We start from the raw sequence: 19,060 nt of genomic DNA on the forward strand, positions 1-19,060 counted from the left end.
CGCTCTTCCTTTCGTCCATATTCGGCAAATTCCCCACACCCCTCGCCATCTATTTTTGGTTTCCTCTTATTTTTGTCCTCTCTCTCTCTCTCTCTCTCTCTCTCTCTCTCTCTTATATGGCACGTGGAGAACTTGTATTTAGTACTGGAAGAGAATGGGCTTATATACGTATTTTGTGGTCAAGTGTTTGACAATGGAAGCTAGGTCGCTGTATCATATTAATTATTATATATCTTCCGTATATGTTTTTTTTTTGGTAAGTCAGATTTCCCATGCCCAAGAGCCCAGACTAATCCCGACACATGCATGCGAGCCTGCAACACACACGTGGGTGTAAATCGGTCGAAACCGGCAGGCGAAAAGAGAATCTCCATACTCTGGATGTTGAACTCACGACCTCGCTTGGGAAAGTGAACTCTCAACCACCAGAGTTGGGGGATTCCCCCATGTTCCGTATATGTTACATAATCTAACTTTAATTTGTAGTTTACCAAAAAAAACTTTAATTTGTAGTATACAAAAACTCTATACAAAAATAATTAGAAGAAGATATCTCTCGTGTATCTCAACTCATTCAAACGACAATATATACCGTGACGGACCTAGAAAATTATTTAAGAGGGGCAATTTTACTTTTATTATAAATAATATTAATTTTACGGGGCATTATACAGTTTTATTCAAAATTTTCTATAATTTGTGTAGAAAAAAATATTTTTTAATTGATTGAGTGGGGGCATGTACCCCATACAACTTGTATGTAGATCCGCCCCTGAATATATATATATATATATATATATATACATTGGTACTAGTTGTACAATTTGCACCAAATCATTTATACTAGACCAAAATAAACCGGTCATATGATATTTGAATATGTTGTCCCCATAATCTAAGTTCCTTCTTGAGTTTGTTTGAATATAAGTGGTAACTCAAAGACTGATCTTATTCTGCAACATTGGTATTTTTTGACTGATACCTCCATAACTCAATGACCATTCATTGATTGTATCAAACATGATATGTCATGTTTGTTTTTTTTACCGTTTGCATGGGAATCCTTTTGTAATCAGTCATGTTGTGACACTGGTATTTTTTATAGTATAATATAATCACATTAAACAAAAAAAAAACTAATACAACTACTTTTGTCTTCCTCTTGCATGTACACCGTGGCTATATATGGCCAAGTCTTGCCACTGAATCCGTACATTACATACAATATGGGTCCCATTAATTTAATTAAAAAAATTAATTTCTTTATAAAATATTAAATGTAGTAGATAAATACCCCCCCCCCCATGGTAAAATTAAGGTTATCTCTAGAAAATTATATTTGTATATTACTATGAAATTATATAAGTCACTCTTGATATGCCAATGGAACCGGATAACGTATGAAGAGCCGTACAAGTTTGGCATTTTGAGGAAACTTGTCCTCCACGGTACATGTATAACTCGCTAAACGGGTTTTCTTGGATCTCAACTCGGTAAATGGGCTTTTTCTAATATTATTGGGCTTTTTTTATACGGTATGTCAAAAGAATCCGGATTTAGAATCATTTAGAGTTATTTAGGGAGAATTTCAGTTAGAGAGAGAGTACAACATACTTTCGTGTATCTCCCGTGTGGTAAATAGAATAGTTTCTAATTGTGTAATGTTTGAAGCTAACAATACATTCTAAAATTAGGAAAAAAAGATCCGATTTCTTCTCGTTCAAATAATAATATTTAATTATTAAAAAAAAAAACAGGAGAAAGAGCGCAAAAAGGGGAGGGGCGTAGAAATAGTGGGAACGAACGTATGGTAAAACAAAGAAGCAGCAAAGGCGTATAAATTGGGAGTGCATGGCGAAGGGAGGAGGAATCGTCAAGAGCAAGAGAACAGAGTGTCTCCTTGCTTTTGAGAAATAAAATAAAATATATAAATAAAAATATTTGTTAGGAAAGGGTTAATTAATTAATAAACAAAAAAAAATGGAGGGGAAAATGATGTTGACGGCGTTGCTGTGTATAGCGACGGTGGCGGTGGTGAACGCCGGCGATCCCTACTTCTTCTACACGTGGAACGTATCGTACGGAAACGCAGCCCCTCTAGGGGTCCCACAGAAGGTTATCCTTATCAACGGTCAGTTCCCCGGCCCTAACATCAACTCCACTTCCAACAACAACATCGTCATCAACGTCTTCAACAACCTCGACGAGCCCTTCCTCCTCCACTGGTATTGCTCCCCTTCTTCCCATTTTCTTTTAGGTGACGATGATGAAATGATGATGATGATGATGATGATGATGATGCAGGAGCGGGATCCAGCACAGGAAGAACTGCTGGCAAGATGGGTTGCCTGGAACGACATGCCCGATAATGCCGGGACAGAACTTCACTTACCACTTCCAGCCCAAGGACCAGATCGGTAGCTACTTCTACTACCCTTCCACCTCCCTCCACCGTTTCGCCGGCGGGTTCGGCGGCCTACGTGTCAACAGCCGTCTCCTCATCCCGGTCCCTTACGCCGACCCGGAGGACGACTACACCGTCCTCATCAACGATTGGTACACCAAGTCCCACACCTCCATCAAGAACCTCCTCGACAGTGGCCGTGCTCTCGGCTCACCCGACGGTGTCCTCATCAACGGAAAGTCTGCCAAGATGGACGGCAAGGACCAGCCCCTTTTCACGATGAAGCCCGGTAAGACCTACAAATTCAGAATCTGCAACGTCGGGTTCAAGTCCACTCTTAACTTCAGGATCCAGAACCACAAGATGAAGCTCGTCGAGATGGAGGGCTCTCACGTTCTCCAGAACGACTACGACTCTCTCGATGTCCACGTCGGCCAGTGCTTTGCTGTGCTCGTCACCGCTGATCAGGCTGCCAAGGATTACTACATGGTTGCGTCCACTAGGTTCCTCAAGAAGGAGATGACCAGTACCGGTGTGCTCCGTTACGTAGGTGGCTCGGCCCAGGCTTCCACCGTGCTCCCCAAGGCTCCAGTTGGCTGGGCATGGTCTCTCAACCAGTTCAGGTCCTTTAGGTGGAACCTCACCGCCAGTGCAGCCAGGCCTAACCCTCAGGGCTCGTACCACTACGGAAAGATTAACATCACCCGCACCATCAAGCTCGTCAACTCCCAACAGGTTGTGAACGGGAAGCTCAAGTTTGGCCTCAACGGCGTCTCGCACATCGACACCGAGACTCCCTTGAAGTTGGCTGAGTACTTCCAGATGGCCGAGAAGGTCTTCAAGTACAATGTCATCAAGGACGAGCCTGGAGCCATGATCAAACAATTGACCGTCGAGCCCAATGTCCTCAACATCACCTTCCGTACCTTTGTGGAGGTCATCTTCGAGAATCGCGAGAAGAGCATGCAATCTTACCACTTGGACGGTTACTCCTTCTTCGCTGTCGCGTAAGCCTCCCCCCTCCACCCCCTCCCTCTCCCGTTCCATCCGTTCCTTCTCTACGAAACCTTCTTCTAACTCCGCACCATTTGATTGATTTATTGATTGATTGATTTGAAACATGGCAGGACCGAGCCGGGGAGGTGGACACCTGCAAAGAGAGAGAACTACAACTTGCTCGATGCAGTAAGCAGACACACAGTGCAAGTGTACCCGAAGTCGTGGTCAGCAATCCTACTGACCTTTGACAACGCCGGAATGTGGAACATAAGGTCGGAGAACTGGGAGAGGAGGTACCTGGGTCAGCAGATGTACGTCAGCGTTCTCTCCCCCGAGAAATCGCTGAGGGACGAGTACAACATCCCCCTCAACGCTGGCCTCTGCGGTATCGTCAAGGGCCTGTCCAAGCCTATAATTTACAGCTAAAAAAACTCCCTCTTCCACAAATGGGGATTGTTACCATGACTCTGTACTAATTAACCCTTTCCTTAATCTAAGTATGTTTTTCCCTACTTCCACCTCTATCTTACTGTCTGGAAACTGCAATGTTCCAATTCATTTTCAATCTAATGGCTAAATACTACATCTATGTACATCTCACAATGAACAAGTTCTTGTCTTGCATTGTTCTTGTTTCCGCAGTAGAGAACATTTAAACCTGTTTAGGGATTTAGGAAATCATTGTTTCGAGCAAAGAAGGATATATACAATTGCAAAGAACGGACGATGATTGAAGAGATCGAGGAGCCAGGAGATTCCCGAGGAAGGGACGGTGATTGTCGACCTCATCGCCGACGTCTTCTCTGATATCTTTAAGTACCGTCCGCGAGGATTCTCCTTGAGATCGAAGTAGAAAAACTTACGCTCCACCCGCAGCGTCTTGCTCACAAATTCCACATCGCTGCCTCCTCCGCCTCCCGCCGCAGCTGCTCCACCGCTCGCTCCTCCTCCGCCACCGCCGGAATTCTCCTCCATGAGGATCGGGAACGGAGGAAATTGCTGCAAAATCTCCCCAATTAGAGACGAATCAATGGTTGATCTGAGAGGTAACAAGATCAAACCACGGAATGTGGAAGAGAAGAGCTTGAATTAAGGGATCAAGGCTTTGCAATGGAAGAGGAAGAAGATAGTGGTAACTATCGAACAAGTCGAACACCAAATCCCTTTCCAGTTGTTGCAGAGCCAAATTGGCGTTTTTACACCTATTAAAACATATATAATTAATATTCAATTATATACTTTATTATTTTGATTTAATATTCAATACTATTCTAAATAAAAGGTACGGATATAGATATATCATGCATAACCATTGGATTTATAAATTTATTCAATTTATTTTCTAAAAACCTTAAAACTCAACTATAATTTGCTATAAACTTGTGCATTGGGAACCAATCAGCTGCTTCAGAATCATATGCGTAGAAACAAATATGAAGTTTACTATACATTTAGTATAACAGTAGACTGTCTTAAATAAGACAGGGACAAGTTCATGTCCCCAGTTTTTCAAGATTCTCAAAGCATGATCGAGTCTGACACAACAACGAGTTCCCATGTTGTGGGAAAAGTACACCTTCACTTCCCTCATCTTTGCTTACTTCGCTAACCCGTAGAAGAAGTCACTTCCATAGCCCAAATCCATAAACCCTAACCCCAGCAAGGCACTGAAGCATAAAGCCTCGACCTTCTCCATATCCATGCGAGCTTTTCCTGCAACAAATCCAAAACGAAATGGTCTCAACCATGCAGAATCTTCGTAACCATTTTGGCTGTCGGATTCAAGAAACATATCATAAAACAGCAGGAATCTTCCCAAGCATTTGGATGTGTTTGCATATATCTTGAGAATCTTGTCCTGAAACTGTTTACCTTTCTGGCCCGAGCTTTCTTGTGGCCCGAGCAATGGCGGAATATCATCCTCTTGGTCGGTGAGCGCCAAAGCTCTCTGAGACTTTGGTCGGATGACTGACTCTACTTCTGAATCATGTTCTTTGGAGAACTGTTTGATGTCAGAATCTCGTTCGAACATTGAGATTGAGACTGAGGAATCACGTTCAGAATCAGCGTTATAATCATCTTCCTGTACAGAAGAAAACCGGCTCACCCCATTTTCCACCATGAATCTGTCTGAGAACTCTTCCCTGAGAATGTATCCTTCTTCCTCGTCTGTATATTGACTGAGTTCTTCGTATCCTGCAGTTGGAGGATACAGATATATATCATCTTCTTCTGAATTCACTGCCTTTGGTAAAGTCTGGTCATCTGATTCAGCGGAACAGCAGCAGGGCATTTGAAACAAATCTTTCAGCATCAAGGTCGGTTTAATCATCGGCTCCTCGGGTTTACGCTCTTCCATTCCTTTCGTTTTCTCTGCAGTTTCACGTCCGATGATCTTCTGCGGTGCAAAGTTGTTCAGAGATATTTGTTTCTCCGGGAAAGGAGTGGCCGCGACTTGTTCCTCGCTGTGCTCAGTCTGTGACTGAAGCCAGTTATCGACCCTTGAGAACTCGTGTTCGCCCGTCGTCCTGTTCAGATCCTTCCCGGCATTACAGATCTTGAAATGCGTGTTTGTCAAATCGGAACCCATCTGGAGTTTCCTCTTGTTTTCAGACACAACAACCTTGATCTCACATTCCGACATGTCCTGGCTGTAGATAGTTGCACTATCCGCGTTAGCAAAACCCGCAGCAACGCAAGTTGACTTGGAAATGCTCCTGTCTGAGTTGCACACCGAGTTGAAGTCGTTCTTCTTCACCGGGAAACACACAGATTCAGCTCGGATAGAGCTCGATCTCCATGTCCTTCTCGGTCTCGTTGAAATGGCTGAATCACCATGAGTCACGTTTCGATCCCTTCCCGATTTCTTCCTGCTGCTAACCGTTGGCTTCATAAAACTAGGCAGACGATTTCCGGCATTTCCCGTTTTCTTCTTCGCAGCCTCTTTGTTACACTGTCTCTCTTCCATGATTACATTTTCTTGTTCTTGTTCTTGTTCTTGAGGTTTCCTGGTGAGTTTCTCCAGCTTCTCGTTTAGATTTCTGATGCCTCTCGATGCTATTTGCCGTTCTTGTTCAATCTTTTCCATTGCTCGCTGCAGATTTTCTATCGCTCCTTCCTTTTTCTCTCGTTCTTCCTGCTCATGAAATGTATTCATATGTAAAAACTTGAAGGTGAGCTTGATGATGATGATGATGCATACAGAGTTGTGAATTTCATTACCGTCGATTCGTTTTGTCCCAAGTGGATGTTCTTGGCCCTTGTTGCAAAGTTCAGAGAACATATCGTTTCGCACAAATCGTCTTCTTTCGGGCTGACATGAACCAGCATCAGCGTCTTCGAATCTTGCCCTGAAGATGGAACCGTATATATATATATATGAACTAGCATACGTATTTGTCGTAAAAATTTACGTCAAAACCTCGGAAAAGAGTTCAGTTACCGAGGGAATCTTTCAGAACCTGCGTCAGCTTGCTGTTCCTGTGCGAAACACAAAACCACTCCATAGTTTCAGACAAGAAGATCACATGAACAAACATCCGGAATCAGCCGGAAAAAAAGCGAGATTAACCTGTAAGGAATGTGAGGTTTACGGTGTTGAAGAGCGTAAATGACGTCGCCGAGGGAGGAGAGGGAGAGATTGATGGCTTTGCCTTCATCGAGACGTCGTCCTATGGCTCTTGTCTTTAGGACACGCTCGCTCCCAGCAAGATCCACCAGCCATATCTTGTTCCTTCTCTCTCGTTCCTCCCCGAACCACCACGTCATCGTTACCCGGATCATGCTGTTCATCCGTAAAAGAAAGCTTAGATGAAGATCAAACCCAAAAAAAAAAACGAAAGAGAAAGGTTCAACGCTTTACCAGTGCGACCTGCTCGAAGATGAGTTCGAACTCGTGGAAGCTGTTGATCTGTTCCGACAACCTAATCTGTAAAGCTTCAAGGCATGGTGGAAGTCATTCACTTTGATTGCCACCAAGTTCTCAATCTCTATCTCTCCCTTTGCATCCGCATGAATCGAGATTCTGACATGAAGATGAAACGGATTTCATTACATGCCACGATCGGTTTGAATCGAACAAGGGAAGAACACTCTTTGTCTGTTCATATATTACCGTGGAGGAATGGCATCTTTCGATCTGGTTGCTTGAGGAACAAGGAGGTCTCTGAGGTTTCCCATGTAAATCTCTAACATACTGAAGTTGACGAGAAAGGCATTGTTGCTTTCCTCGGCTTGTTCGAACAACGATCTGATCGCACGAGGAACAGTTCCCGGATCCTCTGGAACACCTTCCTGTCAGAAATTGTGTTGTAAGGACATGAAACATCAGATCTTGATTTCGATAAGAGAAATCGGTTTTTTCGGGGACAGAATCTTTACCATTGTAAAAGTTTTTCCGGTACCCGTTTGCCCGTAAGCGAGAATGCAGGCGTTGTAGCCATCGATGACGGATTTGATGACTGGTTCGATCTCTAAGAAGACTTCATCTGCAAATTTCGAACTATCAAGAACACCGTTCATGATCCTAAACTGTCGAATGATGACGCGACAAGAACGTCGCAGAACGCTATCGAAACGCGAAAAGATCTCGGGTTTTCGGATTTCAGCAAGTGTTTTTTTTACCTTGTGATGAATCCGGTACGAAAACTCTGTCAAAGCTGTAGACTTTGCTCTTGTTTTCCGTCAACCTAATGGCGACGTTTCTTGTGTCCGAAGCAACCGCCGATCCCGAGACTGTCCTGATGGGTCTCACACGGCAAAACACACGAATGTTACCTGAAATGCGATCAATACACACAAGCTTATATATAATCAGAATTCGACGATAATTCGAAATCGAAATCGAGATTTAAGACTTTGGACTGACCTTTAAGGTCCAATAACTCGTTCAGAATCTTTCTTCTTCGCGCGTTCAGATCGTTTACAGAAGCAGTCAAGGCAGAGAGTTCGTCTGTTGCCAGACAACAAAAGGAACAGAGGAAGACAATAAGCAGCGGAAAGTTGAAGTAAAAGACGAATGGAAAACTTTTTTTTTGGGGCATATCCTTAATTAATTACAATTTCTTGCTTATTTAGTTTCACGTCTTTGTAATTACATCATCAAAATCAGTTTCATGGAAAATCTATAACATTTGAGGACATATAAATTGAAAAAAAATGCGAAATGGAACAAAATCCAATCAATCAAGGCATAATTTTCTTGAATAAAGATATGTATTGTAAAACAGCCATTGGATGGATGCCACGTTTGCAAAAAAGTACGGCAACAGACATCCAACGGTTGAAATCCTCTGCATGTAGTAGGTAAATATCCGACCGAGGACAAAACAGAATGTGATCACACGTGTTTCGTCATCGCATTTCCACCCCAAAAACAAAAATCTTAAGAGAAAAATATCCGAAAAACACGACACAGAAGAAAAAAAATGAGAGAAAGGTTGTACCTTTAATGATCTGAACTTCGATGGAAACAGAGTCGTCTTCCTCATCGACACTCAGCTGTTCCATCTGACAGCTTTTGCTTCGTTTCGAAGAAGATGGCGAAGGAACGTTCTTGACGATGTTGCACACCGATTTGACCCAAGCGGAAGTGAAATGGGATTTCAGACCGAGCAACGAGTGGATCGTTTCGGGCAAGTTCCGAACCGGCTTTCTTGTCTCCGTCTCCATTTCCACGGTTCGAACCGTGGGTCGCCGGAAATCTTGAGCAGAATTCAGAATCCGATTACTTGCCTCCGGAACTGTGGAGGGTCTAATTAGGCCGAGAGAGAGAGAGAGAGAGAGAGAGAGAGAGAGAGAGAGAGAGAGAGAGAGATTACAGAGGGTGAGGCTGGCTGAAACAGAGCTCGTCCATGGCGGAATCTGGAGATGGGTTTTCGTAAAGGACAGAGATTTAAGAATGTTTCAGATGGTTAAATGCAAGAATCATATGACTGTTTACGGTCAAAATCTCAAGAGGAGCAAAAGGACTCCTCGGGATTAAAATCTGTTCCCATACGCCCAAACCACAATAATATATAGTCCGTAGAGAGAGAGAGAGAGAGAGAGAGAGAGAGAGAGAGAGAGAAAGAGAGAGAGAGAGAGAGAGTCCGTAGAGAGAGAGAGAGAGAGAGAGAGAGAGAGAGAGAGAGAGAGAGAGAGAGAGAGGAAGCAACTGTCCATATAGAAAATAATTCTTGAATTTTAATGTTCAGGACAGTAACTATTTGTGTCTAGATTTGGTTCTTCTTGTTCAAGACAGTAAAGATTTATGTCTCTTTTAACAAACAAAAAAAAAAGATTTGTCTCAATCTGCGTAATTATGATGTGTGAATGCAAATAAATACCAAACCTAAGCTTTTAAATTCAAAGTATCATCCGTATAATCTTTTCTTTTGGTAATTTTTTTTTTAATTTCCATATTATTCACATTATATACATTGGAGGAAAATGGGTGCTGAATAAACTTGATGAGACTGGTCAAAGACTCAAATTCAACAATTAATATGTTAAATGCACTTGGAAAAAAACTTCCGGGTCAATGAGATTTAAGGTAAATATTCATTTTTCCATATATTATATTTATATATGGATTTTTTTTAATGAAAATGCAAAAAATAGCAATTTATGTAAATAGGATCACATATCTATACTATAATTTTGGTGAATTGCAATTTTTTGTTTTACATGATCTCCAATAATGAAACTCTCCCATGTGAGAGAGCATGAAACAGAATTACTTCATGATTCTAATGATGATGATACTTTTTTTTTTGTTTTATTATACAAGGAGCATGTTATCATGTCTTGGAATCTAATTTATAACACACACATATAATAAATTTATATTCAAATTATGATTTTCACAATTTTTGGAATTGTAGATGAAAACAATAAAAAAAGAAGAAGTGTTAATATGTATTTTTCATTAGAAACTATCCAAAATATCCATATCCATTTATATGGATCTATAATGCCAACCCATATTTTATTGTTCATCTTCCATAGCTATTTTTTTTTTACCATTGTTGTTATGTGTGTGTGTGTGTATATATATATATATATATATATATATATATATATAAATAAATAATCCACTCTAAATCTTAAAAGCTTTGAAAAATCATCGGAAATTAGCATGGGCGAGAAGAAAAGTCTCGCCCTCCTTGGTGGGTCATCCATGGATGATACGATCTCACTTGTGCCTAGCTACTCTATGGTTAGAGTAAAAGTCTCTTCAATGTCTCTTTCATACGTACATATATACATACATACATACATATATGCACATAATAACAAAGATAAGGAATAAATATTATAAAGTTTTTTATTTTGTGTTTGTTTTTTCTGTAATTATGTAGGCATTACATTATCAAGATTTGATTTCAAGGAAATTTCGAAAGAGCAAAAGTAGAAGTTACGGGATCGGACCAAACTGGCTCCTCAACGGTCTTTATCGTCTCACCAACTTTTGTCACCCCAACATGATTTGCCGTATGCAGATCATCTGCTACCATTAAAAATCATAATAAAAATAAAAAAAATAAAATCTTGATCACCACATTTGGTTTATTTTTAGGTTATTTTTTTTAATCAAATATTTCTATTTTATAAAATCGTAATCATTACACTTATCTCAATTTTACTTCGATTTAAATTCATTTTGTGTTCTTTCGTATATTCATTTAAATTAGATCTTAAATAATATCTAGTTATTACTAATTAAACTCGATCGTGTTAATACAATATACACCACAAAAGAGTGTGAACAAAATATAACTATACTTCTTTTATTTGTTGCAAAAAAAAAAGTATGCTGTTAAGACTAATCCATGCAAAGTTGGTACTATACTTATATGTTTATTTATATATTTAAATAATTTTTGTTACTTATCCCCAGTAAATATGAATATTTTTTACAAAAATAAATAAATATGAATATTATCATGTGTTTGGAGAGTACGCCCAACATAGACCAATAGATGAACAGAAGATAGTTGTTTTTCAACTTACGATAATGACCCAAACATCTATACATCTTACGATATATATATATATATATATATATATATAGGAATAGTGTTGCTTGGATCAACAAATAACTTAAAACAACAATTATTTTGAAACGGATGGAGTATTTATTATATTTATTTTCCCAACAAAACAAAAACACTGTTGACAATATATTTAATATTTTGTTTTAGAATTTAAGACTTTATTTTCCCCAAAATAACTTTCTATTGAGTTTTAATTTAATAGAGAATCCCACTAGATTTCCAACCCACCACACCACTCCTAACAGTATATTAATTAAGACAAGATTGCGATCCTATGGTACATACGTATATGTTACAAGACTTTACTTGCATATTATGGATAATAATATTATTTAAATTATTAAGTTCGATCGAGATTGACATTACACATGATTCCTTTGAACCATATTTGAAGTTTTTTTTATTATCAATAAAATCCAGTTATCCCATCTGAATTTTGGATTTAGATTGGTTTTTTTTGGTCCGTTTTAGACAAAAATAATTGTTTTTCTTAAATTGTCATATATGCCACGAGAACTTAATTCATTTCTTATTTGTATATTTTAATGTTATAAAATAAATATTACGAAGGAAAGGGATCCAAAAGCACATGTTTTTTACTCCAAAACCTAAAAAAAAATAATCTTAAAACCGGACATTGACAACTGTTTATCAATCGACCGAACGGAAGTTTTGTGAAAAAGTATGTAAAGAAACGATAGATACGACGAAACCTGGCTGGTGTGTCGATGCCCGCCATACAACAGAGCCCTGATATCAATATACATACATACATACATATATATATATATATTTATATATATGAACCTCGTAAGTGCACCATTATTCTATACGTACGTGTCAGATTTCTGAAGCTTGGCAACGTTAGCTTTACTGGGAATCCAAAACACAGAATTATATACCATTACACATATACACGCGCATATATATATATATATGTGTGTGTGTGTGTTTAAAATATGTGACATGAACCGATCTAATTTCATTGAAAGATGAGCATATTGTTGAGGAGTTTGTGAAAGAAGACGGTCCAAGTCCTTGGTTCAAGAGAATCGAAGAGAAAGGGCATTAGAGAAATAATGCTTGAAATGAGAGGATACATCAAATTTAGAATAATGCCATGTGTGTCTTTTTTTTTGTGCGTATATATACGTAAATATATATTGGAAACCGATGTCTTATTTTCTTGGAACTTGCGAATCATTCGTTTTACTAAAATAATTATCATAATATTCAAATGAAGCTAGAATGATGATTCAATTGATTTTCCTTGTAAAAGTTTACTAATTAATATACTACGAATGGTGATAATTAGTTTTTTCTATATATTTTTATTTTTATATTAAAGAGTTGTTTTGATTGTAAAAAAAATGGAAAATGATATTGGGAACTGTGTATGTATGTGACCCATAGGTAATTCATTCATCAATATATATATATATATATATATATATATATATATTGTGACGAGTTTGAGGGTGAAGATAAGCACATAACGTGTGCTTTGGAAGGGTCACATGTCATATGGCGCATGCCGCATACTTCTTGTAATTGCGACACTGCAACAATATTACAATTTCGATGGACCACCTTCCCCGATTAAACCTTATTTATAATTATAACGTATGACATTTATCAAGCGAACCTCTATTTATTAATATTTTAACAAATCAAACAAAATAAAAAAGAAAATATAATGTATCGATCCATTAATTACGACCGGATTTAATTTTAACAAAGTGAAGTTAATTAGCAGCGGTTCTATTTTAAAACAAAACATGGGAATGGATAACCTTTTCTACATCTTCTTCTGTCAAACTATATGTATCACACTCACCTCCTTTTGATGTATATATTTTTCTATATGATGAGATTTTATACATACATACACACACACATATATATATATATATATATATATATATATATATATATATATATATATTATATATATATATGTATATGTATAAACACCTGCATACGCCGAAATAGCATATTTTTGCATAAATCTAATACATGTATTAAATCTCAAGTGTTATGAAGGAATATATCAATATATATATATATATATATATATAATGTGCATATATATATATATGTATGTATGTGTGTGTATGTAACTCACCTCATAGATTGGGAGACTGTGGCTTTGGTGTGTCACCTAAGGCCTAGCATGCGCAACAGAAAGAAACGTGTAGCCAAGGACAACTTGCCGATCCATACCATCTCTTATCATGTTTTTTTTCCCTCATTTACTTATATATATATACACACACACACATACGTTCTTGATTTATGTCAAATCTTTTGTTCACTTCTTCAAGAACATGTATATAATTAACAATGATGATGATGAACAATATCAGACTATATATATAATTCAGAACAAAAAAAAGAAGGCTCGGCAAGTCATCCTTGGCTGCACGTTACTTTCCTCACATACACGTTAGGCCATAGACGAGGAGGAGGACCCATATAGGAACCATTCACTCGAGCCCAATTAAACATATAGGGCATAGCATTCACATATGTACATAGGTACCCTAAAAGCCACATGTGAATATTGATTGCATTGCCACTCTTCAAGACATTGTAATAGTGTCTTGAATGTAACTGCAGATGCAATGGAAGAGTGATTTGCTTGGAGAACTTACAGATGGCTCGCAAGGGTTTATATATAGGGGGGTGGTGGAGAGAGAGAGAGAGAGAGAGAGAGAGAGAGAGAGAGAGAGAGAGAGAGAGAGAGAGATGGAGGAGAGAAATTCTTAGATGCTATCTTTGAATCGAACATGTTTTGATTATCTCTGGCCATGACCCCAAAAGCTAAGAGAGAGAACGAAATTAAAAGGAAAAAAAAAAGAAAAACAGAGAATATATATATATATATAATATGAATATATATATATAGTTCAACCAAACAAAATAAATGAATATATATAGAAAAGAGATAAGGTTTTGCAGTTAACAAAAAAAAAAGATAAGGTTTTGCTCCATGCCTGTAAAAATGTCTTCCCACTCTGGGAGAGCTTTGAACCTGCAAAAAGCTATGCAGCTTTAACAGAGAAATGGGCCCACATGCATAAAAATTGCTAATACTAATGCAATTAAGAATATATTTATACATTCATAACCAAATATATTATGGCCTTTAACTGATTTCATCAAAATACTATTGTCTTCGCATGCATTCATGTATGTGTGTGTATATATATGTAATCTCTGGTTATCTCCCATGCTACATATAGAGAAATTTAGTACTTAGTAATATATATATATATATATATATAGAGAGAGAGAGAGAGAGAGATCATTATAAGTATGGATTAACTTGAATTGTATATTCTTCGCTTATTAAAGATACTCTCTCTAATTAGAGGTGATTAAAACATTGTTTAGGGAACATGAACCACTTGCCAGAAACTGGCCTGGTTAGGGCAAGTAGATGGACCATGCGAGTTTCTAATTATAGCACTTACTAAGAACAAACATAGGAAGTGAAATTATATATACATATATATATATATATAGAGAGAGAGAGAGATGTAAGACAAATAATAGTTAATGTAGGTGTACCCTTTTGACATCCCGAAAGGGCACGAGGGGTCACAGGGAGACTGCAAGATTATGTAATGCAATGGTGGAATCTCGTATTTATTGGAAAATGCCAAAGAGGACGTGCTAGATTAGGTCATTTGCGTGGTTGGATTTCCAACTATTCATATCTCGAATATCATTCATACCACAAAAGTTATATATACATATGTTGAATCCATTTCAAATACATAATTGACCGATTTAATTTTATTCTTCTATGTGGTGTTTATATCGAATATTTTTCTATCATTTTAAAAAAAAAATCAAGAACAAAACATTTTCAAATATTATTTATATAAAAATTCTGCATTGAACTGGTGGCTTGAATCCCTAGGGGGTGGTGGAGGAGAGATCAGGGAATCAAGAAAGGGAGACCCAAGGTCAAAAGAAAGAATGGAGGCATAAAGAGAGGTGAATCAAAGAATTTCAAAGATTGGGCAAATATATGACAAACCAACAAGAGCCAAGAGGAATAAAGGCACGGTCCATCCACAGTCCCCCTTATATTATCAAATAATATACTTAAATACTATGCTCCCCTTATATCTCTTGGCCCTTTGGCCCTTCATTCGCCCCCAACAAATGATACAAGTGACAGACACAAGAATCAAGATGATACTGTTACACGAACTGTTTTATGGGTGTTGTTTTTTGTTCATTCTTCTCCATTATTTCACAAAGACTCAGCAACAGACAAATAGATCTTCTTACATGGGATTTAAGACATGCAGTTTAAGTGAATGTAAGAACGGATACAAAGTACCTCCTTCCACCGAGCACAAAGGCAGCAGAGCAGAGAGCAAAAAGGTCGGATGGCGAAACAAACTCAAGATTCTTGAGGAGTCTCGAACCTGGCTGGTGTGTCGATGCCCGCCATACAACAGAGCCCTGATATCAATATCAGAAGCAATACAATTCCCTGTCCCGGAAAAAAAAAACGAAGACCAGATCAGAATCTACTCTTCGACGTGGAAGAACGTTAATTTTCAACCTCGAGTCATCTTACCACTAGGACACCCTCCAGAAGCGACGCCTTGAATCTGCAGACTTCATCGCAAGTTGTAATGGCATTAACTGAGCTGTTTCCTGCAGCACTTTCTGCCAGAAACCTCTGGAGAGTCTGGTAAGAGGTATATCCATAGGGATCAGAAACATAAAGAGCTGCATATTTATCTCCAGATTGCTCCACTGAACTGACGAGTTCAGAGATTATTTCACCTGCAAAATGGTTCAGCAAACATTGAATGCTCACCCTCAGCTAACTCAAACAAGTATCCAAAGGGTAGTCTCCTATTGCAACCATGTTCCGGACTTACCCTCTGAATGAGACTGGTCAGAGCAGATCACAACCAAGTCTGTTTCCCCTTCTCTTCTCTTTTCTCTTCTAGCAAGCAAATGGTCCTGTCCATTATTTATGACAAACAGTAAAAAGAAAAATTTCAGGGGCGAGAGGGAGGGCGAGACAAAGTACAAGATCATGCAATACTATATATTGATGATTTTGATCAGGAAGTCCAAAAAACATCAAAACTATCAAAATTTACTTTGAAAGACTGCAAGTCTGCCAGTTTCTGAATCCTTCCATCCTCTACAAAGCACGACTCTGAGAAAACAACATTGCTGACTCCTAAACTGTTAGCACACGATTCTTTGAGTCCTGAAAACAACAAATTTTCCATCCTTTCCTCCTCGGGTGCAGCAATATATGGGAATGCCAACGAGTAGTTGGAAGCTGTAAACAGGTTCTGTTCAAACAAGAAGTGCTGCTCTATGAGAAAACTGCACCCTAGAAGCAAGTTACGATTTACATAGAAAGGTGAATCGGAGTTCACCTTCAATGTGCCAACGAGGGCTGGGTCAGAGTTCCGCTTCAGAGTAATGTCGGAAGAGAGTAGCTGCAGGAGACAGAATGTTAACAATGTACGAAAAACACATCAGCCAGAGAAATATCTTCAGACAAGAGATGCAGATCAGAGGTGCTTATTCTTGCAAAACTAACAATGACACAGATTCAGTTGCCAAAATATCGACAAGAAAATCAAGAACTTCAGCGTCAAATATACCAAAGCAAGGTAACCATAGTTCCCACATCATTCAGCTCATTACATATCAGCCATGATGTGTCACTCACAGATAGATATACTTCTTACCTGTCTGCCAATGAACACGAGCGCAATATCAACAGGACCCTGAGATTTCCTCTCCGAGCACTAAACAAGGAGACAGTAAATAAGAAATAGGAAAACCAAGCGAAATCCAGAGCTTTGGATAACACTCGTTGGAGAGAGAGAGAGAGAGAGAGATGAACAGATGAATAAACATACCAAGAGGTTTGACCATCCTCCTTGAGTGAGAACAGAATTTACAAGATCTTTCGCAGACATGACCTGATAATTTACAGCCTCACCCAATTCACCATCAGGCCTGCAGTTTCTCAATGTTGAGAACCATATACCGAAATTGGATCAGTAATCTTAGTGGCAAATCCAGCACTCTGAAATATACGCCTCTTCAATTCTCTCTTAAATTCGGACCAAAAGACTGAAAATTTATCGTTTCCTTACCAGAGAACCCACATCAGAACCCGGAAATCACAATCTAGAGCACAAAATTCCGAAACTTCTGGGAATAGAGTAGAGAATGATGAAGAGAAAAGAGACGTAACTGGAGATGCGGAGACCAGAGGAAAGCAGGAACGGTAGAAGGAGAAGCCAACCCCAAATCTACGTAAGAGACTACGACCAGAGCTGCGAGCAACGTCGCCGCACAAATTCCCATCCTCATCGTCTCCGTCGTCAAACAACCCTGCCGGAAAAAAAACCAATCCTCAGGAAAAATCGACTCGCGATCGAACAACATAAAACATAGACAAAGAATCTGAAACAAAATCTGGTTACCCAGAGAGATATATCCAAGGGAATCGATCGGATCAATAGATTTTCAGCTTTCCAGCACGGAACTATCGACGAACTAACAATAGGACACCTTCAACCTCCGATGCCCAAATCTGTGTTCGTGCTTGACGAAGTAGGACAGCACGAATGCGCGATGAAACAAACGACAACGTTTAAGAAGTACTTTTATAAACCGGACCGGTTAAGTGAACCGACCCATTGAAATTGGGCCTTAATAGAATCTCCGGTCCGGCCCAATTTTGAAGAGGAGCCTGAATCGTCGCTGGGACATATCAACCGTTCTTTGTCATCTCCGGCGACAAAATGCCCGACGAGCCAGGGTTCGTCGTTTCGAATCCCGCCTGAAAACCTCTCCAAAACCCTTGCCATCGAAGCTGCGGAAGCAAGCTCGGTAGATTTTCAGAGATGGGAAAAGTCAAGATCGAAGAAGATTTGGAAGGAGACCACGTAGACTCGACCGACTACTACTTTGAGAGGATAGGCGAACCTATCCCTATCAAGCAGGACGAGGGCCAATTTGATCTCGAGAACCCGCCGTCGCAGCCTCTCGCTGTCTCCGAGCGCCGAGGCGTCGTTTTTGTTGCCCATACATCTGGTTAGTTTATTGTTGTTTAAGTTAGTAGGTTGGTGGTGAATGTTCGTGCCTGTGACCGTGTATTCTGTGTGAAATTAGGGTTTTTTGTTGCGAGGACAAAGGATGCCATTTGTGCTGCCAAGGAGATTACGGGGAAGAGTAGTAAGTCTTCAATCCAGGATTTGAGCCTTGTGGATGTTCCTCTTGGGAACGTTCGTATTCTGGCGCTCTCAGCTGACGACTCGATTCTCGCCGTCTCTGTCGGCGCTGAAGTTCATTTCTTTTCGGTGGATTCGCTTCTTGAGAAGGTATATACAGCTAACCCTTTAGATATTCATGGTACTCTTGTCGCTGGTCTTACGACCTCTATTTTATGACAATAGTTTTAATCAGTTCCAGTTAGTGATCATCTCTTGTTCGTTTTTGTCTTCTTCATCAGATTCATCACTGTTGTCCCTTTTGCTTCAGCCTTCATTCTGAGTTTATTTTTTTCCTGAGATTTTTTTTCTGTTTAATATTAAGATGCTCAGGCCTGCTG

The 19,060-nt window shown here is 39.1% G+C and overlaps 4 protein-coding genes and 1 long non-coding RNA gene across 8 annotated transcripts in view; 2 read left to right on the forward strand and 3 right to left on the reverse strand.

Moving 5' to 3' along the window:
* The first annotated feature begins 1,868 nt into the window (after positions 1-1,868).
* Positions 1,869-4,027, forward strand: LOC104822686 (L-ascorbate oxidase homolog). Its single transcript, XM_010553989.1, has 3 exons — positions 1,869-2,225; positions 2,305-3,411; positions 3,532-4,027. Exons 1-3 carry the CDS (start codon positions 1,981-1,983, stop codon positions 3,827-3,829), a joined length of 1,650 nt encoding a protein of 549 aa, XP_010552291.1. The 5' UTR covers positions 1,869-1,980; the 3' UTR covers positions 3,830-4,027.
* A 763-nt stretch (positions 4,028-4,790) lies between these two features.
* Positions 4,791-9,436, reverse strand: LOC104822687 (kinesin-II 85 kDa subunit). Its single transcript, XM_010553990.1, has 12 exons — positions 9,223-9,436; positions 8,848-9,144; positions 8,271-8,354; positions 8,027-8,179; positions 7,784-7,890; positions 7,518-7,696; positions 7,266-7,427; positions 6,975-7,187; positions 6,846-6,883; positions 6,626-6,753; positions 5,276-6,539; positions 4,791-5,116 (listed from the first exon to the last, which is right to left on the reverse strand). Exons 2-12 carry the CDS (start codon positions 9,071-9,073, stop codon positions 5,001-5,003), a joined length of 2,670 nt encoding a protein of 889 aa, XP_010552292.1. The 5' UTR covers positions 9,074-9,144; positions 9,223-9,436; the 3' UTR covers positions 4,791-5,000.
* A 1,239-nt stretch (positions 9,437-10,675) lies between these two features.
* LOC104822688 lies at positions 10,676-14,277 on the reverse strand. Its single transcript, XR_773238.2, has 2 exons — positions 13,565-14,277; positions 10,676-10,889 (listed from the first exon to the last, which is right to left on the reverse strand). It is a non-coding gene; the product is annotated as an uncharacterized LOC104822688 (long non-coding RNA).
* A 1,262-nt stretch (positions 14,278-15,539) lies between these two features.
* Positions 15,540-18,071, reverse strand: LOC104822689. The gene is made up of 9 exons (XM_010553991.2): positions 17,931-18,071; positions 17,699-17,838; positions 17,358-17,457; positions 17,184-17,243; positions 16,866-16,928; positions 16,578-16,778; positions 16,350-16,434; positions 16,040-16,251; positions 15,540-15,952 (listed from the first exon to the last, which is right to left on the reverse strand). The coding sequence occupies exons 2-9, from the start codon at positions 17,815-17,817 to the stop codon at positions 15,860-15,862; spliced, it is 933 nt and encodes a 310-aa protein (XP_010552293.1). The 5' UTR covers positions 17,818-17,838; positions 17,931-18,071; the 3' UTR covers positions 15,540-15,859.
* A 165-nt stretch (positions 18,072-18,236) lies between these two features.
* The window catches only part of LOC104822690 (nuclear pore complex protein NUP214), a 9,224-nt gene continuing 8,400 nt past the window's right edge, over positions 18,237-19,060 (forward strand). For all 4 annotated transcript variants that reach the window (XM_010553992.1, XM_010553994.1, XM_010553993.1 and 1 more), the window contains exons 1-2: positions 18,237-18,543; positions 18,622-18,830. In XM_010553992.1, the coding sequence (XP_010552294.1) occupies positions 18,354-18,543; positions 18,622-18,830 (399 nt within the window). In that variant the 5' untranslated portion in view covers positions 18,237-18,353. The remainder of the gene's footprint in view (positions 18,544-18,621; positions 18,831-19,060) is intronic.

Source organism: Tarenaya hassleriana, unplaced genomic scaffold, assembly GCF_000463585.1.
Source record: "Tarenaya hassleriana unplaced genomic scaffold, ASM46358v1 Cleome37, whole genome shotgun sequence".
Taxonomy (NCBI): Eukaryota; Viridiplantae; Streptophyta; class Magnoliopsida; order Brassicales; family Cleomaceae; genus Tarenaya; species Tarenaya hassleriana.